This window comes from Trichosporon asahii (assembly GCF_000293215.1).
Source record: "Trichosporon asahii var. asahii CBS 2479 unplaced genomic scaffold scaffold00005, whole genome shotgun sequence".
NCBI classification, from domain to species: Eukaryota; Fungi; Basidiomycota; class Tremellomycetes; order Trichosporonales; family Trichosporonaceae; genus Trichosporon; species Trichosporon asahii.
Window position 1 is genome coordinate 505013 of NW_014040919.1, and position 27522 is coordinate 532534.

The following is a 27522-nucleotide window of genomic DNA, read 5'->3' on the forward strand; positions in this document are numbered from 1 at the left end:
TATGACCACTCTCTAACCAGTTCGGTGGGTTGGCCCGTCGGTGGTGTAAGCACCGGGAAGACGTCTTGGCTGGAGGGTTAGTCTTGCGGAATGCCGAACGGTCTTACTCTGCCTCAACCATCCTCTCCGTCTGGCTGAGATGGCGACGAAAGGCGTCGGAGATGTCGGTCCAACCATTGCCGCGCCCCACTCCACCATGGGCACATGCGAGTGCGTACATGTACCTCGCCCCGACACGCTGCCAGGTCCGGAACGGAACGTCGTCTACACGGAGAGGGCGCCCGGCCGGCCCCCTCACTTTGAGGGCGGAGACGCACAACTCCTCGTCATCGGCCAGCATGCCGAGGACGAAAGCGTCCAGCGAGGCCACCTCTCCGCGCAGCAGGAGTTCGCTCACGCAGAGCGTGAATGTGCGTAGGGGCCCCTGGCAGTCCCACTTTTGCATGAATGTGATGAGCCTCGCCCAGCGATTGTGGGCTGCGTCTATGCCGGGATCGGGGCCGTAGTCTTCGCGTGTCAAGCGTCCGTGCATTATGAGGCGGACGAAGGAGCCCAGCACGTCTGAACGCTCAATGTCCGAGTCTGTGAACTGCACCTGTCTCCGTCCGCCAGAGGGAGCGTCGCGGAAGACTGCGCTGGGGGTACGTCAGAAAAGGATGGATGGGAGGGGAGACTCACCTGGCGGCAAAGAGATGGTAGGAGGGGACCGTAAATATTGCGTTGTCGCTTGAGATCAGGGTGAAGTCGTCATTGTCGACATCGACGTTGATGTTGATGTCGCTGTTGATGCTGATGCTGGGAAGTTTGGTCTTTTCCCTGCGCGGTCTGTTGCAGTTGCGAATAGGGACTGGAGGGACCATGATGCACATGAGTTGCGTGAGTGGAGTCGAGAGAAGATCTTGTCGCTCCGTCTATACTGAACTCGCGGCGGCACACAGGGGCGCTGTTTGCGCCCTCCAGAGAATCAAAGCGGAAATTCGGGCTTCATATCTGACTTGGCATGTATCGCACTCTACATGTACATTGCGCTCAGACTATGCATCGAGCCGGGGCACTTCCGGCTCGTCCAGCTCTATGGCGGCCGTGTCCTGTAACCAATGTAGAAGTCGTCGCGCGCTAGTCTGCCTGGCTAAAGCTCGTTCTACCCTGTATCGGAAGCACTGCGCAAGCTCCTGTAGAGTCGGCTGTCGGCGGAGCCTAAGTGAGCGGCCGAGATCCTGGAACGCGAGCATCCGGACGTCATAAGGAGGCGGGGGGCGGTGCACCGTGCTCGTCCTGTACTCGTCCCTTCGCCAAAGCAGCGCGTCGTGGTACGCTGGATCGATGAATCGTTCCCAGCTCGCGGGCAGGTATCCGCTGCGCCATGGGAGAATGCGCATCTTCCCCGCCAGCTTTACTATGTCCTCACAGAGCGAGAGGTCGCCGAGGGCGGCGGCGATCGCACACGCACTCTCGGGCGTCATGGCTGAGCTGGCGAAGGCGCGCTCTACGCCAGCTCCGAGCTTGATCATGACGTCGGGGCAGTCCCATTTCTCCAGGAAGCGGGCGAGTCGGAGGAGCGTCTCGGTGGAGAAGGTGGCATCGAGCTCCGGAGTGCCCATCAGGAGGTCCAGGAATGCTCGAAGGACGTCACTGTTCTCGATAAGAGGGTCGGTAAATTGGACCAACAATGGTCCCCTAGCCATCTCTGCAGCTGCGGCGAACACGCCACTGTCTGTCAGTAGCTTACACACCCACTACGCACCTTGCAGTCCAGAGTAGAGCAGCGGGAACCTTGAAGCGCCGCAGGTCAGAGGAGATGAGGGTGAAGGTCTCTTCTGGTGCTCGCATGCCAGGCGAGAGGTCGGCTGCTTCAGGTAGGAGCTTCGGTAGCGGCCGATAATTGATGTATAGGGAGGTAAGGAATGTCATCAGGAAGGCGAGTCGACACTTGTTCTGATGGTGGGGAAGAGAGTTGTGAATGCAGTGTGCGTTGGAGAGCGTGGGATAGTGAGCAGGCGGTGTGACTGACTCGCAACGATGCGCCCTACACTCGCACCCGAGTCGTCAGAGTTGTTTTTGACAGTGGTTTTGCAGGTGCGTCGCAAAAGACAAGTCACAAGCGAAAGCGTCACGAACACGCGTGCATGGCCGATCAGTTTCAGTCAAGTGCTCGGCCGTGGGAGGACGCTGGCATCATGCAATAACAATACGAATCTGCAGTATGCATTGGAACAACAATGAGTGCATAGCATTCTAGGACTGATAACCGTTCCTTATTTACTCTAGGACTACCTGCACCTCCGGATTGTCATACTCAGCGTTACGGCTCTCCTCCACCCACCGCATGAGTCGGCGCGCAACACGCTGCTCCATCTTGACTTTGTTGACTCTGGCACGGAACTCGTCCGCCACGTCCTGGGGAGTGACATAGGGACGGCTCTGCTGGCGATGATACAGCTGGCGGAGGAAGCGGGGCCAGAGGTCGACAACACACCGCCTCTCAGCGGTATGAGACCTCTCCTTCACGGTGCCCCAGCAAAGTGCGTCATGGTACTCCTCCGGGATTAGGTGCTCCCACTCGCTGGGCAACTCCCAGGTCTTCCAAGGACGGTTAGCCTTGGAGAGGGTGGCGGCCTGTAGGACTACGGCCTCGCAGGGCCGCAAGTTGCCTAGGGCTGCTGCCACAATGCAGATGCTCTTGAGGTTCATTGCGCCATTTTCCAGAGCTGATTGCAGAGCGCGGATTATTTTCTTGATGACGCGGGGACAGTCCCACTTCTTGGCGAAGCGGACGAGCCGAATGAGCGTGTCGGTCGATGGGTAGTTGCCCAGGACCACCCGACGCGTCAAGAAGGTGAGGAACAGGCAGAGTACGGGAGCAGTCTCAATCTCGTAGTCTGTGAATTGAATGACCAAGGGGCCCATGGAGACATCTCCGGCTGCGCTTAAAACGCGGCTGCGCGTCAGTACCCCGTGCAGATACGACCCACCTCGCGGCGAACAGGCGAGCTGACGAGATCTTGAAAGGTTGGTTGTCAGAGGAGACCAGGGTGATGTCGCCTTCCTGGAAGTGGTGGCCACACCCTAGAGCATAGTCCCCAAGCCAAATGTTCGGCATGGATCAGGTTGATGTACGAAGATGGTGGGGGAGTAGAACGACGAGTAGAACGACGAGTAATTGTGAAGATATGGCAATTGTCTTGCAGTTGGAACCCGGGCTGGCATCACTGACGCTGGTGTGTGCGCCGGCGCTCTATACAGCCCATTAGTCGAGCGACAGCCTGCGCTCCATTGCCGCACCTTTATCCCCTTCGCGCCGCATTCGCCACACTCGCACCGAGAGCGATCAAGTTGCCCTCTGTATTCAACCCTGTGCGATGCGTGCCCAAGGTACCGTATGTTTCCCCACCCCATCCACCGGCGCGTGAACAATGAGTAGCCACTTGCACCCCGGGCCACGTTCATGATGAAATCTATTATGCGCTGGACCGACCGGGGCGCATCCCCGACGCTTCGGCGTCGCTCCCATGTCCGGCGAGATGGCCGAGCGGTCTAAGGCGCTGTGTTAAGGTGATCTGCTCCTCCGAGCAGTCGTCTCCGCAGTCTTCGGACGTGGGTTCGAATCCCACTCTCGTCAAAGCGGGCATTCAGTTGCCCCCTTACGCCAATCTTTTTCATCCTTTGGACGTCGAGGGACGACGGGGAAGGCGGTTGGTTGACCATGCTGCGAAAGTGGCGCTGGAAAATCCTGAAAATTATCTGACGCCCTCCGCCAAAAGTGGAGGTCAGGGACTTCCACGCCAGTGACGACCCTCAACTTGTTCACCTAATTGTCCACTCTACACCCGCTCTTTACGAATGAAAACTAGTGCATTGCATGCGCACGAACGAGGAGTAAAAGACTTCTCCGCCAGGGAGTCGAACCCTGCTCTATCGCGATCACTTCAACTTCAGAGAAGCCGAGGTACTCTCTCTTGAGAGGCGATTATACTAACCGATATACTAGCGAAGAGACGATGTAACGCTCTTGCGTGCGCAGCTGGCAGCGAGCGCGGCCTCCGAGCGACGCAGAGAGAGGCGAAGGCTGTTCCGAGACGTGGGAAGCTGTTGGCAGGCGTATCGTTTCGGTGCTGATGATAGCAGACCAGTCTGAAACATCTTAAAAGCGTGCCACGCCGCTCCAGCCTCGAGGCGCCCCTTCGCTTCGCTCGCTCAGGCTCTGATGCGGAGTCGGCGTCCGCGCCGGCGCCGACGCCGATCCCTCGACGCCCCCGGCAGCGGAGCAGCAGGCAAGATGGCCGAGCGGTCTAAGGCGCTGTGTTCAGGTTACCCTCTTCCTCGAAAATGATCGAGCGGGGTGGATCGTCGCAGTCTTCGGGCGTGGGTTCGAATCCCACTCTTGTCATACGAGCATTCGGTTGCTCCCTTCCCTCTTTTGTTGCTGCTGCTTACGAATGGAGAGTGAGGGCAGATGTTGAATCGGGAGGGTTGCTGCAGGAAGCACAATGTTGAAAGTGGAAGAGCAAGTCGGTGATCATTTAACATTCCGCTCCTGGGAAGAATGCCTGGGGTCAGCCGCAGTCACAGATAGCAATAGCTCCCTTTAACCCAAACTTGCCGCGGTGCGCTACATCGATGAACTTACTATACACCCTCCGGCACCCCTTGCCGCAACTCAACGGTTAGCAGTTGTCGCCTGGGGTCAGCTTAGGTTGCGCAGCAACGCAGCTCACCATCTCTCTGATCATGACTCACCCAGCTTCAACCTCAGCATGTGGAGGCCACAATAACAAGATGATATCACTGTGGCGGCCGAACAGTTGCTCTGAAACGTCAGCTTCACATCCGTCCTGGTAGCTTACCCTCTCGTCACGTCTACCCCTCCCCGTCTGTGATAAGCTAGTATCGGTAGAGACCAGCTTCCGCCTGACCTCAATTGGCTGCTCACTTACAGCCTGAAGATAATGACCCAGTGAGCTGAAACCCAGGCTCCCCTCTGCGCGACGTCTGAGGGTCAGCTTGAACCCGGGAGTTAGATAGCTCTCACAATGCCGCCACTTGCCGGCTATCTCATTTCCAGCCCGAGTAACTCCATGGTTGAGATGCTGTTCAGATTCCGTACTGATAGAGACGGTGGGGATGAGCTGGTAGTTCGGAGAATACCGCGATATTAGCCTTGGTACGGGGGTGCACAGAGCTTACCCTAGGCCCCTCGGCCTTACTGTACATCAAGTGGTGGCTCGCACCTGCCGAGTCTGACCTTAGCTTTGACTTCTTACACGCATCGAGTAGCTGTCACCAGTCTCCACCTCCCACTTCAAAGGTCACAATCTCCCTCACCGCGACTCGGCGCTGTTTACTGGTCCTCTGTCTGACGTCAGCTAGAAAGGCAAGGCCAAAAGTAGCTCTCACCTCCTGCTCCTCTCCTTCTCCTCCATAAACCGCAGCCCAAGTTGTCTCCACTGGCAGGAGTGAACGGACTAGCGTTGCGTGGTCCTGACATGTCAGCTCGCTCAGTCGGACAGCTCACCGTGTCTCTCTAAACCGCCAGGGTGTCGCACGTCGACATCTGGAAACAGCTTCAGACACCGGGACACTCAGCTCTCACCTGCCCTCGATGTCGAGTGTCACGGTTGCCGTTCAGCACCTCGGATCAGTGAGACCCTTATATGGGGCTAGGTGGAACGTGCGGGAAAGTGAGAACGCTTTGAGATGTCAGCTGAAGTCACCGTGTAACGCAGCTTACCCTCTCTCGCCGACATATGAGTCCTTGCTCATCTATGCCTGACTCAGCTGCAGTGAGTAATGTTGAGCTTAAGCCTGCTTCTCCTCTACCGTCTGCATTACCAGTTTAGCCCCTCAATCCAGTATATCGGTGAGACAAAGAGCGTCGCAGGAACGTAGCATCGAGAGTATACTGGGATGTCAGCTCATCAAAAGTCTGATAGCTCACCGTAACTCTCTCAGTGAAAGCTTGCTCGTCGAAACCCTGGGGTTAGCTTGAGGCAGGCAACGTCGTAGCTACCCTTCCCCGCTCTGTCATCTTCAGCTTCTGACCTTGTGCCCCGTTATCGTTGATCGGGACGATGCTGCGACGCGATGGAAGTGCGAGAATGTGGCGGAGGGTTATCGTTCTGACCGTCAGCTTCTGTTTGGGAACCCGTCAGCTTACCATGTCAGATTTAGATATGGCGGTGGGTGGGTTTCTGGAGTCAGCTTCAACTTCTCAGCGTCGCGGCAGCTCTCACCTCTTGCTTCCAATGCCAGCACATTGCAAGCATCTTCGGAAAGGCGTTATCATGGCAGGAACGCTGTTGGGTGCGGCGACAACGGTGGAATCTGGCATGTCAGCTTCAATGGGGCAAGTGTTAGCTTACCCTTACTTCACTCTTTGCTTTTCCTGATCGTTGTCTGCAGTTAGCCTCTCACTAGGCCAAGTAGCCTTTACACCCTCCCTCGTCAGCCTTAGCCTTGCGTCTTTAGTCCAGCGCCTAGTCAACAGTAGGTGTGCAAAGCCCTCGGATAAAGTGGAGGAGGAGGCAGTACGACCAATCTGGCAAGTCAGCTTTTGTCAAGTGGCAAACTCCGGCAGCTCACGATCTCTCCTTTTCTGCCCCCATGCAACGTCGTGGCTCACTCGTTCCATTCTGGGAGTTAGCTACGGTGGTCAGGATTACAGAGCTCTTACCTGTTCTTGTTGCGCCCAAAAATCCCCGCTTCTGGTGGCGGCTAGTGATGGTTTGTTCCGCCAACACTCCTGCGTCTGTGGAGATGATGGGACACTGTAGTGTTAGCTGAAGTGCAGCGCAGCGTAGCTTACGCAACTCACTCCTACATTAGACATTGTCCAATCAATGCCTGGAGGTCAGCTTGAGATGGAGGGTCGATCAGCTCTCACCACTCTTTGTCATTGAACCACCCGATGCCACGCCCTGCAAATCCCACCAAAGACTGTAGACACGCAACCGCACAAGGCTGACACGCCGGCCCTCTGAGATGTCAGCTGGAAATCACCGCGCAACAGCTTGACCCTCTCGTCAACGTACCGCCTCGAATATGCCTGGAGTCAGCTGGCTTCAGAATGAAGGTAGCTCAACCTTGATTTGCGCGCACGGCCGGTGAGATCTATCCTCCGCTGTGGGTGCTCAAGCGGGAACGGCGTGTAAAGCGGACATGGGCTGGCGCGCTGGATATGGTCTTCTGATACGTCAGCTGGAACGCATAAAGCAGCTTGCCTTCTCTACCCGACCATGCTCGTTCGCTCGCCCAAGTCTGGCATTAGCTTGAGTGAAACGGAAGTACAGCTCTCCCTTCTGTTCCCCTGCGCCACACTCACACTTTTCCTCGGCTCGCCTCGAAATATGTGCTCTCACCAACCATCGCCCGCTGCCTGGCGTCAGCTCTTACTAGGCTGTGCAGCTGCTACCTATCCGTTGCCGCAGCTGAGCGTAATCGAGGCTTTGAGACGAGAATCGTTTCCGGCGGGATGGCTTCGATGAAGCGAAAAGCTCACGATCTCTGCACCAGCTTAGGCTTCTCCTGCCAATGTCTGGGGTCAGCTCGCACACGCAGTGACCAGCTCTCACCTAGCGACCCTTCTGTTTGCTTGCCTCGACACCCATGGCCGCCGGACCAGTCACTTCCTCATCCCACACGATCCTCCTCCGTCTCTCCCAGGGTACGCAGGAGTTCCCTAACAAGCGACAGACAGTCAGCGACCGCTGTGAGAGCTCGAGGGGGCCAAAAAGTCTCACCACTGTGAGTCGAACACAGGACCTGCGGATGTCGTCGCCTTATCAGGCGGCTTGAAGGATTGTTAACCAATTACAGTCCGACGCTCTACCAACTGAGCTATGGTGAGGAAGCACGTGGTTTCGGGCGCAGGGCCGGCCGTGGGCGGCGGCGTCGGCGTCGGCGTCGTTGACGCCAGAGATGGTGAAGCCGGAGCTGGTGATGCCGGATCTGACGGAGTCGGAAGAGGATCGGGATGAGGGGAAAGATGTAGAAGGGAAAGACGAAGGCTGATGTCAGCTAATGAGAGATGAGCGACAGCTGGAACGGACATCGGTGCTTCGCCTCCCGGCCAGACAGCTCCCTCTCACTGGATGACAACCGCTGCCGCTCGCCCCGCTGCGCCCTGCGCCCTCTCCGACGCCGCCTCGGGACGATCATCAGGCGAGATGGCCGAGCGGTCTAAGGCGCTGTGTTAAGGTGACCCCTTCCTCAAGGAAGAGCATCTCCGCAGTCTTCGGACGTGGGTTCGAATCCCACTCTCGTCAAGCGAGTAGTAACATACTCCCTTACGCCAACATTTTTGGATGGACGAGGAGAGGAGGGAAAGGAGATTGGGTGATGATGAGTGGGAGGTGTGGTGATTGAGAGGGGAAGTGCCACTCACCTTCGTCGGGTGGAGGTCTGTGCGAGATTTTCGCTCCAGATGTTGTTTTGAGGTCAGTCATTAGACAGCGGAGTGTGCAAGTTTGATGCTTCATGACTTCATGCTGTTCTACGATGCTTGTGATGTTGTGTGCTCTATTCTGCTCATGTTAGCTGTGTCGGGACCCCCCGCAGCTGGACCAACACACATTGATCGCCGATCATATCGGCCAGTCTCTGTTCTCATCAGCTATTCGAAACGCTGCACTAGAGCTTCCACTCACACAGTCTGCGTCAGATTCAAGTGTACTCCCTTGACCTGGAGATGCTCCTGCAGCCCGTAGGTGCCGAGCTCGCGCCCGATCCCACTGGATTTGAATCCTCCAAAGGGCACCGAGTTGTTGAGAAGACCGTACTGGTTGATCCAGACGGTGCCCACCTCGAGCTTGCCACTGACGCGAGTCGCCTGAGTAATGTCGGTCGTGAAGACGCCCGCTCCCAGGCCAAACTCGGTGTCGTTGGCGAGGTGAAGTGCTTCCTCCTCGGTCTTGAAGGGAATGACACAGACCACGGGACCGAAGATCTCTTCCCTGACTATCCGCATGTTTGGGCGCGTGTTCGTGAAGATCGTGGGTCGCTGCCAGTACCCGACGTCGTCGCCTTCGGGACCGCAAGGCTCAAGACCGCCAGTCACGATCGTGGCGCCCTCATCGAGTCCGGACTGGATGTAGGATCGGACCTTGTCTCGCTGCGCCGAGGAGATCTGGCGTCAGCTATCCAGAGCGGACATCGCAGCTCACCAATGGTCCCATGGAGGTCGCCTCCTCATACGGTTGACCGATGGCGCAAGCCTCTGCCCTCTGCTTCAGTTCGACCACGTACTCGTCAAAGTTTTCCTCCTGAACATAGATCTGAGATTAGCTCCAACATCGCCGCCGAATAGCTCACGCGACTACTGGCCGTGCAGTCCTGCCCAGTGTTGTAGAACACGCCCATGGCGGTCCAGTCCGCGGCCTGCTTCACATCGGCAGAGTTGAACACGATGAGGGGCGACTTGCCGCCGAGCTCCAACGTGACCTTCTTCAGGTTGGACGATGCAGCGGCAATCGAGATCTTGCGCCCCGTCGCGACTGATCCGGTGAATGCGACCTGCGGGTCAGCTCTGAGGCAGCATCCCCCCAGCTTACTTTATCGATGCCCATGTGGGAGGCGATGGCGCTGCCTGTCGTACCGCCCAGACCCGGGAGGGCGTTGAGCACGCCCGGAGGAAAACCAGCCTCCTTTGCCAGATCACAGATCGCCAGCGTAGTCAGGGGCGTGAGTTCGCTCGGTTTCACAATGATCGTGCATCCCGCAGCGAGCGCGGCCGCACACTTCCACGCCATCATCATGATCGGGTAGTTGTATGGCAGGCTGGAGTTAGCTCAGCCGATCCAGTGCGGTAGCTTACATCTGTCCGCAGACGCCGATGGGCTGGTGCAGAGTGTATGCGAGCTTGGAGCCGCCGAATGCATTCGTCGTCTGACCGTGAATCTTGTCCGCCAGACCAGCATAATAGCGGAAACAAGCTACCGCGTCGACAATGTCACCGTCACTTGGGGTTAGCTAGCCAACAAATAACAGCCCACCGAGCAATTCGGACACCCTTGCCAGAGTTCAGACTGTGGTCAGCTTCAGACATCGAGCAGGTAGCGTACCTCTCGAGAGCGGCCAGCCTGCTGGCGTCACGCTCGATGAGGTCGGCAAGCTTGTTGATGACTGAAGTTAGCTAAGTTCCGACACGGCCCAGCTCGCACGCACGCGCTGCTCGTTCCGTCGCATCAACGTTCATGCCCCATGTCGTGTTGAAGGCGGTCCTCGCAGCGTCCACAGCGGCGTCGACGTCGGCCGAGGATGCATGGGCGACACTGGCAATGGGCTTGCCAGTTGCGGGGTTGTATGTGGGGAAGGTCTCCTGGGTCGAGGAAGGCACCCACTTGTTGTTACTGGAAGTTAGTTGAAGCTACACAGAGCGAAAACTAACATGAACAAGCTGGTGGGGGTGTCTAGACTGCCGATGGTGGGAACATTAATGGTGGAATGAGTAGATGAGGAAGCATATGATCGAGCTGTGAGGAAGGGTAGGCGAGCAAGACGGTGTGCCCGCGGGAGCAACATGTTGCAAGGTGGATAGGGAAGGTGACGAATGTGAGATAAGACGATAAGGGAAGGTGTGGGTGGCGAGGAATGCAAGGAACGCGTGATCTCGACCAGGGCAGCTGCAGCATGCAGCATGCGGGGACCGAATGTGGAGGCTGCGGAGTGCGAAGACAGTGGGCAAGTGATCGAGCTTGAGCATGCTGGGCCAAGAGAGTCCGCAGTAGTGAGTCCGGATGATCTCTTGAGCAGAGTTGATCCAGGAATCCAATGAGAGGGGCCAGCTCGGTGACCTTTGGGTAGGAAGCCGCTCATGCGCTCGCCTTGCCTTCCCTCTGCATCAAAACCACCGCATGCCCTCTTTTTCTCTCCGTTGCAACATCCCCCATAACCCACCATGCCCAGTTGCACACACACACACTGGAATGTGTGCTCGACGACGACTCTGCAACGGACGACATGGTGAATCTGTCCCGAGGCTAAATCCGATCGGGCCCCTAGCCACCCAGCCAGCCAGCCAGCCTGAGTGGGACGGACCCGCACCCCAGCCAGCACCCGCCGTACAGCAAGCCATGCGTCCGCCAGGCGTGACTCGAGCCGGGCATCCAACCAATACCCGCTCGTCCACTGCATCCAGACATTGACTCACCCATGCTCTCACAAAGCACATCCATCGTCGCTTTCCGGCAGACATCTCAAGCATCCATCCCTCCCAACAATCCGCGCACACCATGTCGCCCGGTCCAACACCGAGGAAGCGCTCATCCCGCGCATGCGACGTAAGTCTTGGCTCTCCCCTGTTCCCCGCAGAGATTACCCGAGTTCTCGCGACAGAGTTCATCCTCAATTCCTCGACCCCGACAACAACAGTCTTTTGTCAACAGTCGGGAATGTAGCTCTGCGCAAACTGCTCGTTCACACGGCGGGCACCCGAGTGGAACGAGAGGCAGCTTTAGGGCGCGTCCATTGAAGCTGACAGACAGGGATGCAAACTGCGAAGGATGAAATGCGAGGAACTCGCGTCGTCCTCCAACGGCGAAATGACCTGCAAGTTGTGTCGCGAGGCTGGCACCAACTGCACCTTTGAGACACCTGTGCGGAAACGGTGAGTACAGGACAGCACAGTGGGGGCGGTCATGCGTTCACATGGAGTTGCTTCCTCAGGCTACGTCGGTCTGGGGTAGGAAGCTGTTTTGGCAGGACGTCGTCCAACTTTTGGAGGCACCCTTCCTCCGCAACCCGCAATTTCCCAGCTCTTCCAAGATGACCTCCAGCTGACAGACAGTGGACCTGCTCCCGGATTTCGTCGTCGTAACGGAAACGAGTCGCCCGGCAGTGGGGCGGGGTCTCGCCCTCACGACCAGGCATCCCCCCGTGAGCATGGAATGCCTGTCAAGCGACGGAGGTTACCTCTCCTCGGTCTGCCGCCCGGACTGGTCGACGAGCTGCTCGCCGTGTACTTCACATCAGTTCACGTAAGCTGTCCATCCTCTCCTAGCTGACATCAGTGCATCTGGCCGCTCATCTACAAACCAATGTTCAACCCACACACGGCGAGTGCGCCCCTGCTCCTCAGCATGCTCGCAATCTCCGCGTGCCTGTGTCCGCCCCAGACTGACGGCATCGACGGCGACAAGCTCTACGCGATGGCCGAGTCGGCGCTGCACCACTGCCGCAACGAGTCGCGCATCGACATCATCCAGGCGCTCATGATCCTGTCCCTACGCCAGACGGGAGTCGGCGACAAGCGCTCCGCGTTCACCTACGCTGGACGTGCGGCGACGATGGCACTGAATCTGGGTCTGCACCTCGCGCCTACTACGCCAAGCGAGGCAGGCGAGTGTGAGCTGCGCTCACGCGTGTTCTGGAACGTATACGTGCTCGACAAGATTCTTGCCGAGGAGCTAGGTCGCCCGCTGTTTCTGCGCTACCGGCGCAGCAGCACGCCGCTTCCCTCAGAGACCGAGTCGGACGAATTTGAGCCGTGGCCGCCTCAGTCGCCTTCCTCGGCCCCCGTTCCCGCACCGGTGCGACACATTACGCCGCGACGAGGCCACATCATGTCGTTTTTCGTATGGACGTGTCGCATGGGAATGATCATCGAGGACATCCTGGACCTCGAAGTCATTGGCCCGCCAGTGTACGACAGCTGGGACCGGCGGTTTATTGCGCGTATCGAGGCGGAGCAGGACACATGGCGCCGCGCGGAGCGCATCGCCGAAGACCTCGTCGCCTGGCGCGAGGCGATGCCAGCCAAGCTCGAAGTCAACCTGGACCCCAACGTGTCGCCTCTGCCGCACCACGTCGTCGGCCTGTCGTGGTACCACACGGCGCGCATTCTGCTGTACAGCCGCTTCCTGCGCCGGCGGAGCGGGCACGGCCGCGGTCCCCCCTCGCTCGTCGACAAGGCGCACCGCGTGTGCTCCGAGTCCGCCGAGGCATGCATCGACATGCTGGCGCATCTCGACCGGCACAAGCTGCTCTCACAATGCTCTTCGGACTGCATCCACATGATGTCCGTGATCACGCTGTGGGAGGCATTTGATGCGTCCTCGTCCGACCCAGCAATCGCGCACCGCGCCAAGCTCAACTTTGCACAGTGCTGTATCTGGCTGCGTGACTTCTCCTCCTCGTGGCCCGCAGCATCGGCGCACAAGCTTTTCTTCGAGGGTCTCATCCAGGGTGGTCTGAAGCTGAGTTCCGGGGACATGTTCCGCGAAGACCACACGCCGGAGAGCGAGCCGCGTTCAGGCGAGCCAGGCGTTACGATCACGGAGGGACTGCGCAGTATGGGCCGCAACCTAGCCGACGGGGACGAGGACGACACGCCGCGACAGCAGACCTCGGGCCACGAACTGGGCCAGCCGATCAGTCAGGGCTCCCAACTCGCGATAGGACAGCAGGGCCAGCAACAGCAGCCGAACCTCTTCAACCTGAGCCAGTTCTACTGGAACCACCTGACTACAACGGAACCGGCGCCAGGCGAAGGAGCAGGTGGCTGGGAGCTGGACCCCGGATTGGCGCCGCAGAACATGTTCGGGTCTCCCGCTGAGCCCATGCCCCCGCCGCAGAGGACGGATAGCACGCCTCCCGTCCAGTTCGCGGGACCTAGCAACTACTTTGACGGTGGAGGCCAGTGGGGCAACCCGCCCGCGCAAGGCGAGGGTTCGGACCAAGCTGCGATCTACGCTGCGCTCATGAGCTACATGGTGGAGGCGGCTAAGGGCCGTTAAGTGTGAGCCACGAGCGCGCACGAGTGGAGAGTTAGCGCACCGTCTCACGGTCAGAGATGCAAAAGTTGTATTCTATAGTACATGCATGAAAGTCGTACCATATCAGCTATCGGGAGAATCTATAAACTTATGAGCAGAGTCAGAGGGTGGGGCCTAAAAGTCATCGAGGATGTACGAGACCCCAGGATCGAGTCACTTGTCCATCTCAAAGAGGACGACTTCGGCGACCTTGGTGCCGGTGTTCTTGACGGTGATCTCATCCTTGGACTTGGCGCCGCGGATGAACACGCCATCGCCCTCCCCAAGGACCTGGTTCTGACCGCCCAGCGAGACCTCGACGTGGGCGCCGTCCTTGAGCGCCGGGCCAGTGTTGTACTTGGTGCTCTGGACGACCTGGACGTAGACGAGCTTGTCACCGGGCCTGTTGTCGCTGCGGTCCGTGACCTCCTTGTTCAGCTCCTTGCCGGGGCTCAGAAGCGTAGCGAAGAAGTTGAGGTCGGCATGGATGGGCGTGGGGCCCTTTGCGTCGCGCTCGTCAATGACGCCGGGGAAGGAGGTGGGCGCGACGACGTGCGCCCACTTGTCCGTCTTCTCGGCATCGGAGAAGTGGCGAGCATAGTACTTGGGCGTGAGGTTGCGCGCATTCGGCAGCGCCCAGATCTGGAGGAAGTGCACCTCGTCCTTGCCGCCGTTGTACTCCGAGTGGCGGATGCCGGTGCCGCCAGAGGTCATCTGGACGTCGCCGCGCGTCATGCCCTCGACATTGCCCATGGAGTCCTTGTGCGCGAGCGTGCCGCCGAGCACGTAGCTGAAGATCTCAGCCTCGCGATGAGGGTGGGTCGGGAAGCCGGTTCCGGGTGCGACGCGGTCTTCGTTGATCACACGGAGCGAGCCGAAGGACTCGAACCGCGGGTCGTAGTACGACGCAAAGGAGAAGGTGTGCAGCGTCTTGAGCCAGCCGTGGTCCGCCCCGCCGCGCGTCTGCGTGGGGCGGTACTGGAAGGAGACCTGGGAGGACATGCTGCGAGCGGAGGGAGTGGAGAGGGTGGAAGAGGCGAGAGGAGTGGTGGAAACCAGAGGCCGGGCGGCGCGGAAGAAGGGAAGTCGCGGAGTCAGGATGGCGATGGCGACGGCCAGGAAGGCGAGCGCGAGCGCGCTGAGCAGGCGGGGAATGGTGGCTGCACTCGGTGTCCGAGTGCGAAGAGTGCTGCGAGCGAAGTGAAGCTACGAGACTTGTAGCTGCGAGTTGCCAGTTGCTGGTGTTTGCTGAGGTTGTAGCGAGTAGAAGAAGAGCTGGCTACCGTAAAGTCGTTGAGTTGCTACTTGTGAGAGTAGGTTGTGTTCGAAAAGTTGATGGGAATAAGATCTGCATCCAAGTCAGCTCCTTTTATACTCGTTGCAAGAGATGTTGTCGTCATAACAGTGCGGAGTGCGGCATGTCAGCGCTGGGAGCGATTATCAATCCCGCCCCTGGCCTTCCCCTCTAGCGCCCCCCGCTTCTGGTGCGTCGTGCCTGAACGTCGATCTAGAATTACCCAAAGAGGAAGGTATTCTCCCACGCTTTTATCAGCCAGTCCTCGCACTTTTTTCCTCGTTCCCTTTCGATCGGGAAGAGGAAAGGCTGACTACTAGCTCCCACCAAGCGGCGACACGTCGACGCGTTGAGAATGCTGAGGCAAGAACGCAAGTCGTGACGTGTTGCCTTGGCTTTTATAGCGGAAGTGCTCTCCGGCTGCTCTGCGGCAAAAGAAGGGTGAGTCACTCTTCCCAGGAACACGTGCAGGGACCTTCGTGCGGGGCACCACCAGAAATTTCCAGTCACCTCCACCAGCCCTCATCACCACCCTCTTCCACCGGTCATCGAATCAACGCCGCGACGTTTTCCGTCATGGAGAAAAAGTATTGGCGTAGGGAGTGAACGAACACTCGCTTGACGAGAGTGGGATTCGAACCCACGTCCGAAGACTGCGGAGATGCTTGGATACACCTTAACACAGCGCCTTAGACCGCTCGGCCATCTCGCCGGGGATATCGGAACTCCGGCAGCCCGGGGACGGCGGCGGGGCGCTGGGGGCGAACGGCGAGCGGCGAGCGAAGCGAGGCCCGATTAGTTGGCAAAGCGGAAGAGACCTACGTTCTCTGGACAGATCTTGACCGGAGAACCCTCTTGACTCGTCTTCCAGTGGAAGCTGCGCGAGGGCTTCCCCCTCTCTCTCTCATTCTCGGAGGAACATCCAATGTAGCGGCTGCGCGGTCTGTCTGGCTCTGAGATACCCATCAGGCGTTGCCAATCCGTCTCCGAAACGCCCGGCGCTCTCGGCCGGGGCTGCGCCCCGCCAATCGTATCTCCTCACCATAGCTCAGTTGGTAGAGCGTCGGACTGTAACTGATACAATCTCAAAGCCGCCTGATCAGGCGACCACATCCGCAGGTCCTGTGTTCGACTCACAGTGGTGAGACTTTTTGGCTCTCCAGCGACCGCAAGCTGTCCGGGAAGTTGCCCGGCAGCTATCGATCAGGGATGGGATGGTGCAGGAAGAAGAAGGGGAAGGCTGGAAGTCAGGACGCCCGCTCTCTGCCGTTCAAGGTCGTGGCTGCGGGTTGGGCAGTTCTAACTGTAATGAACTTTCACACTACTGGTACTTCCTAGACCTCTGGCTCCCCTCCAGGCTGTACTCCCCTTAAAGAGAACTCAGAATGCGTATCGTAGGGCGTATGCGAGGGTGCGGCGTCCTGCGGAGCCACTGCACTCCTAGAAATCATCTGTGGCACTAAGCAGCATTTCGCGGATTATGTTCACCTCGTGCACCTTAGCCTCTACGCAAGGCCTCAGAGAGCAGCGTCCCTCGTTATACTGATCCACACACTATCTTGGATCATTCAAAGGAGCTACTGAGTTCGGGTGTGGTGAAGGAAGACCCCAGGTTGTCAGCCAATCACACCTCTCGTCAGGGCAGACGTTCCTACGCGTTCCCTACCCGTCAAAAAGCTCTTCCTCAACTCCGGAGAGCCTGGAAGACCGATGTGTGGGACGAGGGCGGATCGAACGCCCGACCTCAAGAACTGAAGCTTCACTCTCGCGCTCTCCCAACTGAGCTATCATCCCGGAGTCACGCTGGCCTCGGCGTGGCGCCGTGATAGTCCTAGCCGGTACGACCGGCCGATGGCATTATTATCACAACTTCAATGGCGCTCCATCCAGTCGAGGACTGATGCGAGCAGACTGCGGCAGTGAGATATCGAAGTGGTACTTTCGCTAGTCTAGGTTCTGAAACCCCTCGGTACTCTTCCGGGGTCGCTCCTGCCCATCTCTGCAGTACGAAGGGTCGATCCGGCCGCTGCACATGACGGATGGGAGAAGCTCTCTCTGCAACCGACCACATCACACTCTGCCTCCTACCCTCTCTTTCGCCCATGCCAACTCCCCTGCTTGGTGAAAAAGGAGGCGTAAGGAGGCAACTGAATGCCCTCTTGACGAGAGTGGGATTCGAACCCACGTCCGATGACTGCGGAGGGGACGTCGGACTCGGAACTCCGAGCCGATGAACCTTAACACAGCGCCTTAGACCGCTCGGCCATCTCGCCTGCTGTTCGCCGGCGCTTGAGCCAGACTGTGGGTACCGGCGCCGCTGTGCGGGCGCATGGGCTCGTCTTGTATTCATTCATCAATTGTATTCGCGAGTGAGAAAGTGGCAGAGGGTAGATGGCGATATGAAGTCTGGTGGATAGGTTATGCCACACTGGACGGATGGATGCACCTTGGACCCACTCCGATTCCGCTCAACCCCTTCAATCACTGCCGAGAGAAGGTGGGCAGACCTCTGCTGAGAGTGCTGGGCCTTGGCGAGGGGCATAGATAAGTGCCGGCTGAACCACGCGGGCCCCTTTCCGCCCGCTCTTCCCGACTTCTCCGGTCGATTCCTTATCAGCTGATTTAAGTCGCCAAGGTCCACTTTCCGGTGCATGCCGTTGCCACCGCCGACCATGAGTCTCTGTTAACGCAACCCATTCATTGTCCCGAGGTACAAGTAGGAATGCGTGAACAGCGACAGAACATTATGCTACCAGCAGCAAACTTCCACTTCACAGGCTATTTACCATGACCATTGACACCCCCCTCCCCGCCACGATGAAGGCGATCATGGCACGGGGCAAGTACAACCTCAAACTTGAGGACGTGCCCGTTCCCCAGATCGAGATGCCGACGGATGTGATCCTGAAGACCCGCGTATCCGGCTTGTGCGGTGTGTGTTTCTATCTCTCCAGCGCTAACGCCAGGCTCCGATTTGCACATATACCGTGGCACAGACCCGACGCAGGGCTACATTATCGGTCACGAGGTCGTAGGCGAGGTGGTCCGCATCGGCGACGCCATCAAGAACTTCAAAGTCGGTGACATTGTGGCCGCACCGTTTGCGAGCAACTGCGGAGCATGCTTCTACTGCGACAAGGGGTACACTGCGCGCTGCGCCCAGTCTGAAGGGTACGGCTGTGAGGCCCTAAACGGATGCCAGGCCGAGTACGTCCGCCAGCCTCTTGCTGATAGTTCCCTGTTTCCCGTGCCCGAGGGGATGAGTGAAGAGGCGATGTTGCTCCTGGGCGATATTCTACCCACGGCCTACTCGTGTGCGTACCACGGTCGTAGGCTGCTGGACGAGGACGATGACCGGGAGATGAACACCCCTATTGACGCCGTTGCCGTTGTGCTCGGCTGTGGCCCGGTCGGGCTGTGCTGCGTCTCGAGCGCCAAGAGCATGTTCAAGACCGTGTACGCGACCGATCCGTCCGAGGAACGCCGAGCCCAGGCTGCGAAGCACGGTGCGATTGCTCTCCCTCTCGAAGAGCTCCAGGCTACTCTTTCCAAGACGACGGACGGACGAGGAGCCGACGTAGTCCTGGAGCTGGTCGGAAACACGCCCGCACTGCATACCGCGCTTGAGCTCGTGCGGCCCTTCGGTGCAGTCAGCTCGATCGGGATGCACATGAAGCCACTCGAGCTGCATGGCGAAGCCCTGTATGCCAAGAACGCTCGACTCCAGTTCGGCCGCTGCTCTGTGCGCAGGTTCTTTCCTGGCGCACTCAGGGTGTTGCAGCAGAACAGGGAGCTGTTCGACGCGTTCATCCAGCATCGTATCCGATTCGACCAGTTCGCCGAGTACTACGAGCTCTTCGACAAGGGCAAGATTGGCAAGACGGTGTTCTACGCCGATGATGTGCCTATTCCTGGTGCTTAGGTTGTGTGCAGTTGTAGAAGTCGAAATGTGTGGTTTACCGCTAATGAGTCCAAGTTCTGAGTTTGGCACGTCATGTCTCAACATGTGGTACTATCCATCTCCCGTTTCCACTACGGTCTTGCCGATGTTCTTCGAGCCTGCTTCACTCCACCATGGTCACTACAAACAGAGTGAGCATGTATGCATGTCACAGTGGCCCCTTTCAGCGAGCGTCTTACTTGCTCAATGCGTCAGAACTCGTCCGTTCGTAAGGCACTTCAATTATCTGATATACATTCGTTCATTCAGTTTCTATTCAATACCTAGTTGCGCGCGGCAATCACTTCGAGGCCGCACGGAGCCTCCAGAGGGAGTCCAAGCACCTTGACCGTGGCGCGTGCAGGGCGGTGGTCGCCAAGGAACTCGACAGTGAGCTTATTGAAAGCGTCAAAGTCCGCCAGATCAGTAAGGTACAGCGTCTGCTTGAGAATACGCTGGGGCGAGCTTCCAGCCTCCTCGAGCACGACCGAGAGATTTTGGTAGATGCGGCGGAAGCGCTCCTCGGCCGTGTCGCCGACGAGCTGCCCGGACTTGGGGTCGATGGGCAGAATGCACGTGCTGTAGATTGTGTTCTCATGCACTGTAGCGTGAACGTAGGGACCAACAGTCTTGGGCGCTCTGGACGGAGCGATGCCGGTGATGGTTGTGCGGGCGAGGGTCACTACTGGGGTCAGGGACACAATGCCTGACACTCACTGGTTGGTGTCGTGGTGGCCGAAGTATTCCGGGCTGCTTGGTTGCCTCCATCTACAGGTTCGTTAGTTATATAGAGACTGATGATAAGCCCCTGTCTATGCATGCAGGACAGCCATTGGAAGGATCCGGAGGAGAGCCGGTTCTTACCTGCCATGCGCTAACAGTTGCGGAGGACGACCGGTCTTCTCCGCGATAAGGAGAACATCGGCATGATGCCCACCTCCCCGTCTTATCGGCTCGGCGTCTTGCGGTAGTCGCCCCCACCTACTCGGCAAACTCAGGTCCTCGAGTTCTCACGTTCGGAGGTTTATATGCTGCAGGCGCAGGAGTTGAGCAGCCACCACACAACACAATGCTTCGCAGCATTCGACCCACCCATCTCGCGAGCGTCCGAGTACGACCTCGATTGCAGCTCCATACCACTTCTCGAATCACTAGTCCGAAGAGTTCGCCCAGTAACAATGCCCCAGTGGACACGACAGCGCATTCAACTTCCAGCACCGCTGCGGCTGAAACGATGCGGGATGCCTTCACCAGCCTTCGTGCACACTGGGACAGCGCACGCGGTCACGCTCGAGGACACCCTCGGCTCGCGAAAGGAGCGACAGGCGGCGCGCTGGCCCTGGCTGGTCTCGCGTACTTCCTCTCAGGTGATGACGGGAAGAACGATCCTATGCTCGGCCGCCCCAATCCTGCCGACGTTGATGCGTTATCGCGTGTACCTCTCTCCAAACTCGTGTCAGGGTGGATGTGAGCTCCATTCCTCTTCCACTTCTGACTTGCAGTGTGTATGCCTTCTGTTCTTCGCCTCTACTAATTGAATGGTCCGAGCCTCTCTTCAAGACACTCCGTCAGGTCCCCATCATTGGATACTTTGTGGACGACTTTGCGCGACGGACATTCTTCCGCCAGTTCTTCGGGGAGGAGACGCCGCGTCTCGCCGCGCTCAATGTCTGGGCACCCCTGAGGGCGGAGCATGTCGGCGTGCTTACCGCGTACAACGTCGAGGCGGAGAACTACGACAGCATCCTCTCTCATGCGACAATCCGCGAATGTGTTGAAGGAACTCTCGACGCGATCCGCAAAGTCGGCACGTTTGGCCTGGCGAACTCTCCTCCTTCTGCTGCGGAAGCAGGTGACACGCGCTGCTGGGTCCGGACCAAGGTCAGTGGGCTGCTACCCGACCCACAGATCATGATCCGTGCCAGTGAGTATATCGTGCACAACAGGCAGGGCGCCGTGCCGTACCCAGGTGTGCCAGAGGATGGTGACTTTGACCGCCTCATGCACGGCGACGGCCTCAGTGTCGAGGACAGACGGGCACTCAAGGGTCTGTTTGAGGAGCTGCGCCAGTTCATGCGCCAAGGGCAGAAGTACGGCGTGCGTGTCATCCTCGATGCAGAGCAGAGCTGGTACCAGCCCGCGGTGGACGTGATGACGGAGGAGCTGATGCGGGAGTTCAACTCTGGCAACGGACCAGCGATCGTGTGCGCCAGCACTCAAGGATACCTCAGGCGCAATACTGCGTTGCTGAAGAGCCAGTTCAAACGCGCTCAGAGGGACGGCTACAAGTACATCTACAAGCAGGTGCGCGGAGCTTACCTGCCCTACGAGCGTGCGCGGTGGAAGGAGAAAGGCTTCGCTGGCCCGCCTCCGGTGTGGGACACGAAGGAGGAGACAGACGCGACGTATGATACGGCAATGCGCATGGGTCTCAAAGCTATCAAGGAGCGCCAGGAGGACGGGAGCAAGCCCGATGTCGCTGTCGTCTTCGCGACGCACAATGAGGTCAGCGTTGACACTGCAATTCAGTACTTAGAGGACTACGGAATGGGTACCAGGCAACCAGACGGAAGCCTCCTCATCGATCCATTCGTTGCCAACCGAGTCGCGTTCGCCCAAATCTACGGCATGAAGGACAATCTTACGAACCGCACCGCCGCTAGCGTCAAGACCGAGGACGGTCTTCCCGTTGTGTGCAAAAGTGCGGTATACGGTACACTCGAGCATGCCCTGCCTAATCTGAGTAGGAGAGCAGCGGAGAACAAGACGGTGATGGAGGGACGGGGCGGAGCTATTGCTGAGAGGCGCCGCATAGGGCGCGAGCTGTGCAGGCGGTACGTGCCGTTCTATACGAGCGAGAGATAGACAACGCGTAATTGCAGAGCAAGTAGTGTCGAATGCATATCGAGTTGAGATTTGGAATACCGCTGAAGGTAACTGAACGGCTGCGTCTATGAACTGAAATGGGGAGCGCATCGCAAGGACTGTGTCAGTGCGGCGTCACCGGCTCCTTAAGCTGCGCATGTCTGACCGTCAGTCGGACTACTGCTGGCCAACTCCAAAGTGATGATCTTTTACCATCGGTAGATTCCCTTCCAATGTACGTCATTGCTCGCACGGTCGTCGACAGGCCGCCAGTATGAGGCGCCAGACTTCCTGGGAGTCAAACAGCTAGATTTCAGAATGAATATGGAAGCATTCCCACTATCTATGCGCGTGCAGATGCCTTGCCTAACACTATGAAACGTACAAGTATCACGATAACCCGCAATCAAGGCTGCAGGGATTCAGGATGCGGCATATCCCTTTGACGTCGGCGGCGTTCGCTCCCCCAGCCAAGCAGCACAACCCCCATCTCTCGTGTATCTCGATTAGATACCGATCTTCCAGACTTCTCCGACGGCCTCCAAGCCCTTTCCGGTCTTTGCCGTGCTCACGTGACCGACCTCTGCCCACCGTCAACATCGGCCCACCAGTCATCTCCCGAGTTTGCCTTCAGCGTCTCCGTGCGCACTCCAGCTATGCCCCATTGCGGTCCTCCGCCGCCCTCGGCGCAACGCGCTCTGCGAATCCTTCGCGGGGTACCCATTCACCTTAATAACATGTGCCCGCAACCTATCCCGACGGGCTCCCACAGCGCGACTAAGGGCTGAAAGTGACTTGTCTGTTGTCACCTCAGACCATATCTCAATCTTCAAACTGGCAACATGGACGCCTCTTCGATCGATTACAACAAGAAGACGAGCAATATGCCTGGCGCTAGTGTGGACGTCATACCTGTGGAGAAGTACGACAATGACCCGTCGGTGAAGCACATCGACGACGTCGAGTACGGGCCTGCCGACGTCAAGGTCCACGACGCGGTATTCGGCGATGTCACTGAGGACGGGCCAAACTACCGCAATGTAAGTCTCTGCGTGTATTAATGCTGACGCTGAGGTTTCATGGGTTGGCGCAGTCATTCTTATGTGCAAGAGCAACATCGGTCTCGGCGTGCTAGGCATTCCGGCCGTCTTTCAGACCATGGGTGTCGTGCCGGGCATCATCCTGATCTGCTTCGTGCAAACGATAATCACGTGGGCCGACTACGTCGTGGGCACGTTCAAGCTGAACCACCCTGAAGTGTACAGTCTGGCCGACGCGGGACGTGTATGCTTTGGACGGGTCGGTGAGGAGATCTTCGCGGTCATCTTTTGCATCTGTGGGTGTTCGGGTTGTCGCGTGGCTGACGTCAGACATGGTGTTTGTCTCCGCCTCGGGTCTCGTGTCGATCAGTGTGTCTCTGAACGCGATCTCGGTCCATGCGACATGTACCGCCGTGTTCATGGTGTGCGCTGCGGTTGTCGGCGCCATCTGCTGCAGCATCCGTACGCTCGGCCAAATCACCTGGCTCGGATGGGTTGGGCTATTCTCGATCCTCACAGCCGTCATCACGCTCACGATCTCGGTTGGTGTGCAGGACCGGCCCGCCGATGCGCCGCCGAACTGGCAGAAGGAGTTCTACATCATCGGTCACCCCGATTTCGCCGGAGCGATGAGCGCAGTCGCATCGATCGTGTTTGCGACCTCGGCAACATCCACTTACTTCGGCATCGTCAGCGAGATGCGCGATCCGCGCAAGTTCAACCGCTCCATGCTCATTGCGCAGGCGTTCACTACCGCGTTCTATATCGCCATCGGCGTCACCGTCTACTACTACTGTGGGCAGTACGTATCCTTCCCCGCGCTTGGCAGTGCCGGCCCACTCATGAAGCGTGTCACATACGGCATCGCGATCCCGGGTCTTCTTGTCACGTACACGATTTACTCCCACCTACCGGCAAAGTACATCTTCGTGCGCCTCCTGCGCGGCTCGCGCCACTTAAGCTCCTCCACCCCAACGCACTGGATGTACTGGCTCTCCTGCACTTGCGGAATCACGCTTATCGCGTACATCATTGGCAGTGCGATTCCCGTCTTCAGCAACCTCGTCGGATTCATCGGTGCCTTCTTCTGTCCCTGGATCTGCATGATCCCCTTTGCGTTCATGTGGCTCCACGACAACTACAAGAACAACCCGAACCGCACTATCGCCATTGAGCTACAGGCGGCGTGGGCCGTGTTTGTGATTCTCGCCGGCCTCTTCCTTATGGGCGCGGGGACGTGGAGTGCGATTCTTGCGCTTATCGCAGACTCGTCGCGCACGTCACCATGGTCGTGTGCGGACAACTCGAACTCCGTGTAGATGCCTTGCTTGTTAGTCGCGAAATCATCGCAATCAGCCGTTGTGTGCAGTATGCAAAGTGTAGTTACTCCCTGCCTTTTGGACGGACCAGCGGCACCTCGTCCACAGATGGAACGTATTGACGGGGCCTTATCGGGCCGCTCTATCGGCTCTACCCGATTCAGGGTTCAGCCCAGATAATCCAGATCCGGCGATCTGGTCACCTGCTCGCAGACCGCGTACAACCGTTGCCGCGTCAGTGGGCATTGTTGCCATCGTCACATCACCTACTAATAATACGACCAGGCAACAATGCCACCAGCCGAGAAGGATGGGCCGCGGAGTTCCGTCCGCCCCCAACGGACGTACAGGGCTTGCTACCCCTGCCGAGCGGTGCGTACACCCCAGAACTGGTACTGACAGATAGCGCAAGACGAAGTGCAGCTTCGGCAACCCAAACCAGCCATGGGATGGGCCTTGCGAGCGCTGCCGCCGAGAGCAGCGAGAGTGTGTACGGGGCAAGTCAACCACCATTCCGGCCGTTATCCCGCGCAAATCGGACGCGTTAGACTTAGACCCCTCTTCGCCTCAAGCTCGACCACCGCACGTCTCCCATCCATCACAATCGTCTCGGAGTCGCTCTCCCCGATCGAGATCACCTCGACACCAGACAGAGGAATATGCTGACGCGCCTGGAGAGTACTACTCCGGAGAAGAGGAGGACTTGGGCGAAGGGACAGGCGGGGAAAACACGCTCCTCAACTCCCATCTGCAGAATCCAAACGATGCTCTGCGTCTCCTGGCCAGCGCGAGCAGTCTGAGCTACAGACGAGTGGGGCAAAATGAGAAGAGGGAGGTGCGGTGGGCAGGCGACAACGACGCAATTTGGACTGAGTTCGAGCCCATTGAAGAGGGCTGCGTGACCGTACAAGAGGCACAAGCTTTGTTCACCTTGTGAGTTTTCCTGGAGTACTGGGCTGACGACAGCTTCGAACTGGAGATCGCCCCGCTATACCCCCTCCTACATCCTGTTTTGTTCGAGTCACAACATCTCGCCAGTCTCATTCACGAGGAATCCCTGCTTCTTGCAGTCGTCATTGCCATTGCGGCGAGATACTCGACGATCCTGGCAAACAATCGCGGACCAATCGTACACCGCAAATTGTCCAAGTGGATACGGCAGAGAATCTTGGACGTGTTCGATGGCGAGCCCGCACTGAGGTGTATCAGTACCGTCGAGGCGCTGTTGCTCTTGACGGAATGGCCCTTGGCGCCCAAGACTCCAGCTTCGGGCCGTGCCGACGCCGCATCAGAGGAAGCTCGCCTCCTTTCTCCGTCATTGCGCTACGACGCGAGCTCATGGACAAACATCGGACTGGCGGTGCGATTGGGACAAGAGCTCGGGCTGCACCACGCCATCAGCGCGAACAGGAAAGCTCCAGCGACCTGGCGCGAGATGCGTTCTTTGAAGACTTGGGTGTACTGCTACACGGCGGACCGGCATATCGCTGTGCGACTGGGTCGGAACGCTGTGTTCCAGGAAGCGATGAGCAGTCGATGGTGGGAGGCAACCAGCAGCTTCGTCCACAGCCCACAGAAGCGGGAGGATGTGTGGACCTCTGACGCATGGATCCTCGGCGCGATTGCTCAGCTCATGGGCACGATCCAGGACCACCTCTACACGAATAAGGATATGACGCGGAGCCTACTGCGAACTGGGGCTTGGGAGCCGTTTCTCCGCAGTCTTAGGCTCGAGATCCGGTATTCGAAACGTGCTACCGCTCATCAGCTACGCGATGGGAGCCTAAGCAGTGCCCTGCTTCAGATCGAACTCGACTACGTTGTCCTGTACGCCTACTCGCTAGCTCTGCGCGCATTGCAGGACAAGCTCAGGAGAAGGCGCCAAGCAGGAGACGTTCACTACACCGCCCCCTCGCTCTTGAACCTGGTCGAAGGACCATGGATTATGGAAGCGGCGAGCGCGGCGCGGTCCATTATCGAAACAGCTCTGAACGTACTCCGAGCGCGTGGTCTGCTCCGATACTGCCCCTCACGCATCTTTCAGTTCATCCTCTTCGCGACGACGTTTCTTTACAAGGCCTTAGCATGTGGGATGGTCGAAGAAGGCCAGAAGAAGATCGCGGGCATGCTGGATGATATTGTTAGTGCTCTCAGTAGTGAGAGCATTGATGACGAGCACTTCGTTAAGGGGTTTGCGGAGCTGCTAACGCGGCTGGGGAAGCACTGGAAGAGCGGGGCGCGCACCAACTCGCCGTCCGTGCTCAATGTAGAGCCGAGTATGCGGGAGGAGAACCGGGACTCGGACCCGCCAGCAGTACTCCGGACAGCGCCCGCAGCGCCAGCGCAGAACGACACGCAACACGCGATGCAGCTGGAGAATATCCCAATACCAGGACTCAACGGCACGCCACCCAATCTCCTTGAGCTCGGGTGGAACTTCAACCCAGTATTCCAGATGCCGGCGGCGGATCATGAACAGGACATCCTCTTCCAGACTATCTGGGATACCTCACTGCAAGAAACGGATAACGAGACGTCCAACCTATACGCCACGCTGCTCGGCGACTCCCTGAATCTCCCCGATGGAGCGGGTCTGTAATTGTTAAAACACGCTCAGTAGTTTGCTCTGATGCATGACGTTGTAAAGCTCTGCCAAAAGAGGTACGCGAGGGATGCGAAACTTATTGTGTAGGGTGGCAAGAAGATGCAGAACTGGTGGGCAGCCTGGATCCGGTGACGCTTGGCCATTCGATTCGGTTGGCTGAGGTGGGCACGGCAAAGTCCGGAATCGGTTACTTGGCCCCCCTCACTTGAGTGGCTCGGCTTCCTTTCCCTCGGCACGCAGACCCGGGGCACAACGCCATCGCTATCAGAGCAGATAGGGCCCTGCCTTCAGAGAATTTTATGTTGGCGCGGGCTGCGCGCTGCGCGTGGTGGTTTCTGCCCACGTTATCCGGCATCAGACAAGCACTTCCCTCGGCCGTTGCTCTCTACACTCCCAGAGCAGTGCGGGACCATGTCTTCTAACAGTGATGAGAGGTCCAGGCAGATTGTGTGCGCAGTATTGCCCATCCCACAGCTGCAAGAACAGCAGCAGTGTCGACGGCCAGCCGTCGGTGACGGCGCCGGCAGCGGAGTTGACAGGAAGACGTCCAGGACATCTATGGTGAAATGGTATCATGCATCGTTGCCACGTGTGATTCGATGCGGTGGGGGTTCGATTCCCCCTGGATGTATTCATCTTTTTCTGGTCTAAACTGTTCAGATGCATGGTAGCGCGGGTTGCTCATGGTTGAAGGTGGCCGGAAGGTGGATGGAT

General features: G+C 58.2%; 10 protein-coding genes and 10 non-coding genes across 20 annotated transcripts; 9 read left to right on the forward strand and 11 right to left on the reverse strand.

The window, feature by feature from the left end:
• Positions 1-103: 103 nt before the first annotated feature.
• Positions 104-860, reverse strand: A1Q1_05458 (uncharacterized protein; the record flags this gene model as incomplete). The annotated part of the gene is made up of 2 exons (XM_014328096.1): positions 104-635; positions 679-860. The coding sequence occupies 2 exons, from the start codon at positions 858-860 to the stop codon at positions 104-106; spliced, it is 714 nt and encodes a 237-aa protein (XP_014183571.1).
• A 174-nt stretch (positions 861-1034) lies between these two features.
• A1Q1_05459 (uncharacterized protein) lies at positions 1035-1830 on the reverse strand (the record flags this gene model as incomplete). The annotated part of the gene is made up of 2 exons (XM_014328097.1): positions 1035-1677; positions 1745-1830. The coding sequence occupies 2 exons, from the start codon at positions 1828-1830 to the stop codon at positions 1035-1037; spliced, it is 729 nt and encodes a 242-aa protein (XP_014183572.1).
• Positions 1831-2259: 429 nt separating this feature from the next.
• A1Q1_05460 (uncharacterized protein) lies at positions 2260-2907 on the reverse strand (the record flags this gene model as incomplete). The annotated part of the gene is made up of 1 exon (XM_014328098.1): positions 2260-2907. The coding sequence occupies one exon, from the start codon at positions 2905-2907 to the stop codon at positions 2260-2262; it is 648 nt and encodes a 215-aa protein (XP_014183573.1).
• A 608-nt stretch (positions 2908-3515) lies between these two features.
• A1Q1_t056 lies at positions 3516-3619 on the forward strand. Its single transcript has one exon. It is a non-coding gene; the product is annotated as a tRNA-Leu (tRNA).
• Positions 3620-3885: 266 nt separating this feature from the next.
• Positions 3886-3994, reverse strand: A1Q1_t072. Its single transcript has one exon. It is a non-coding gene; the product is annotated as a tRNA-Glu (tRNA).
• A 276-nt stretch (positions 3995-4270) lies between these two features.
• A1Q1_t057 lies at positions 4271-4387 on the forward strand. The gene has a single exon. It is a non-coding gene; the product is annotated as a tRNA-Leu (tRNA).
• Positions 4388-7730: 3343 nt separating this feature from the next.
• Positions 7731-7843, reverse strand: A1Q1_t071. The gene has a single exon. It is a non-coding gene; the product is annotated as a tRNA-Tyr (tRNA).
• Positions 7844-8156: 313 nt separating this feature from the next.
• Positions 8157-8261, forward strand: A1Q1_t058. Its single transcript has one exon. It is a non-coding gene; the product is annotated as a tRNA-Leu (tRNA).
• A 318-nt stretch (positions 8262-8579) lies between these two features.
• Positions 8580-10515, reverse strand: A1Q1_05461 (uncharacterized protein; the record flags this gene model as incomplete). The annotated part of the gene is made up of 8 exons (XM_014328099.1): positions 8580-8595; positions 8643-9106; positions 9159-9257; positions 9307-9471; positions 9546-9771; positions 9987-10116; positions 10159-10360; positions 10426-10515. 8 exons carry the CDS (start codon positions 10513-10515, stop codon positions 8580-8582), a joined length of 1392 nt encoding a protein of 463 aa, XP_014183574.1.
• A 1514-nt stretch (positions 10516-12029) lies between these two features.
• A1Q1_05462 (uncharacterized protein) lies at positions 12030-13727 on the forward strand (the record flags this gene model as incomplete). The annotated part of the gene is made up of 1 exon (XM_014328100.1): positions 12030-13727. The coding sequence occupies one exon, from the start codon at positions 12030-12032 to the stop codon at positions 13725-13727; it is 1698 nt and encodes a 565-aa protein (XP_014183575.1).
• Positions 13728-13919: 192 nt separating this feature from the next.
• Positions 13920-14747, reverse strand: A1Q1_05463 (uncharacterized protein; the record flags this gene model as incomplete). The annotated part of the gene is made up of 1 exon (XM_014328101.1): positions 13920-14747. One exon carries the CDS (start codon positions 14745-14747, stop codon positions 13920-13922), a length of 828 nt encoding a protein of 275 aa, XP_014183576.1.
• Positions 14748-15658: 911 nt separating this feature from the next.
• A1Q1_t070 lies at positions 15659-15751 on the reverse strand. Its single transcript has one exon. It is a non-coding gene; the product is annotated as a tRNA-Leu (tRNA).
• Positions 15752-16076: 325 nt separating this feature from the next.
• A1Q1_t059 lies at positions 16077-16186 on the forward strand. The gene has a single exon. It is a non-coding gene; the product is annotated as a tRNA-Tyr (tRNA).
• Positions 16187-16754: 568 nt separating this feature from the next.
• Positions 16755-16833, reverse strand: A1Q1_t069. The gene has a single exon. It is a non-coding gene; the product is annotated as a tRNA-Phe (tRNA).
• Positions 16834-17199: 366 nt separating this feature from the next.
• On the reverse strand, positions 17200-17312 carry A1Q1_t068. The gene has a single exon. It is a non-coding gene; the product is annotated as a tRNA-Leu (tRNA).
• Positions 17313-17826: 514 nt separating this feature from the next.
• Positions 17827-18961, forward strand: A1Q1_05464 (uncharacterized protein; the record flags this gene model as incomplete). Its single annotated transcript, XM_014328102.1, has 2 exons — positions 17827-17971; positions 18036-18961. 2 exons carry the CDS (start codon positions 17827-17829, stop codon positions 18959-18961), a joined length of 1071 nt encoding a protein of 356 aa, XP_014183577.1.
• A 302-nt stretch (positions 18962-19263) lies between these two features.
• On the reverse strand, positions 19264-19850 carry A1Q1_05465 (uncharacterized protein; the record flags this gene model as incomplete). The annotated part of the gene is made up of 2 exons (XM_014328103.1): positions 19264-19661; positions 19844-19850. 2 exons carry the CDS (start codon positions 19848-19850, stop codon positions 19264-19266), a joined length of 405 nt encoding a protein of 134 aa, XP_014183578.1.
• Positions 19851-20048: 198 nt separating this feature from the next.
• On the forward strand, positions 20049-21844 carry A1Q1_05466 (uncharacterized protein; the record flags this gene model as incomplete). Its single annotated transcript, XM_014328104.1, has 2 exons — positions 20049-20434; positions 20482-21844. 2 exons carry the CDS (start codon positions 20049-20051, stop codon positions 21842-21844), a joined length of 1749 nt encoding a protein of 582 aa, XP_014183579.1.
• An 842-nt stretch (positions 21845-22686) lies between these two features.
• On the forward strand, positions 22687-26802 carry A1Q1_05467 (uncharacterized protein; the record flags this gene model as incomplete). Its single annotated transcript, XM_014328105.1, has 7 exons — positions 22687-22884; positions 22955-23180; positions 23404-24175; positions 24312-24437; positions 24489-24575; positions 24627-25136; positions 25242-26802. 7 exons carry the CDS (start codon positions 22687-22689, stop codon positions 26800-26802), a joined length of 3480 nt encoding a protein of 1159 aa, XP_014183580.1.
• Positions 26803-27360: 558 nt separating this feature from the next.
• Positions 27361-27439, forward strand: A1Q1_t060. Its single transcript has one exon. It is a non-coding gene; the product is annotated as a tRNA-Gly (tRNA).
• The last annotated feature ends 83 nt before the right edge of the window (positions 27440-27522 follow it).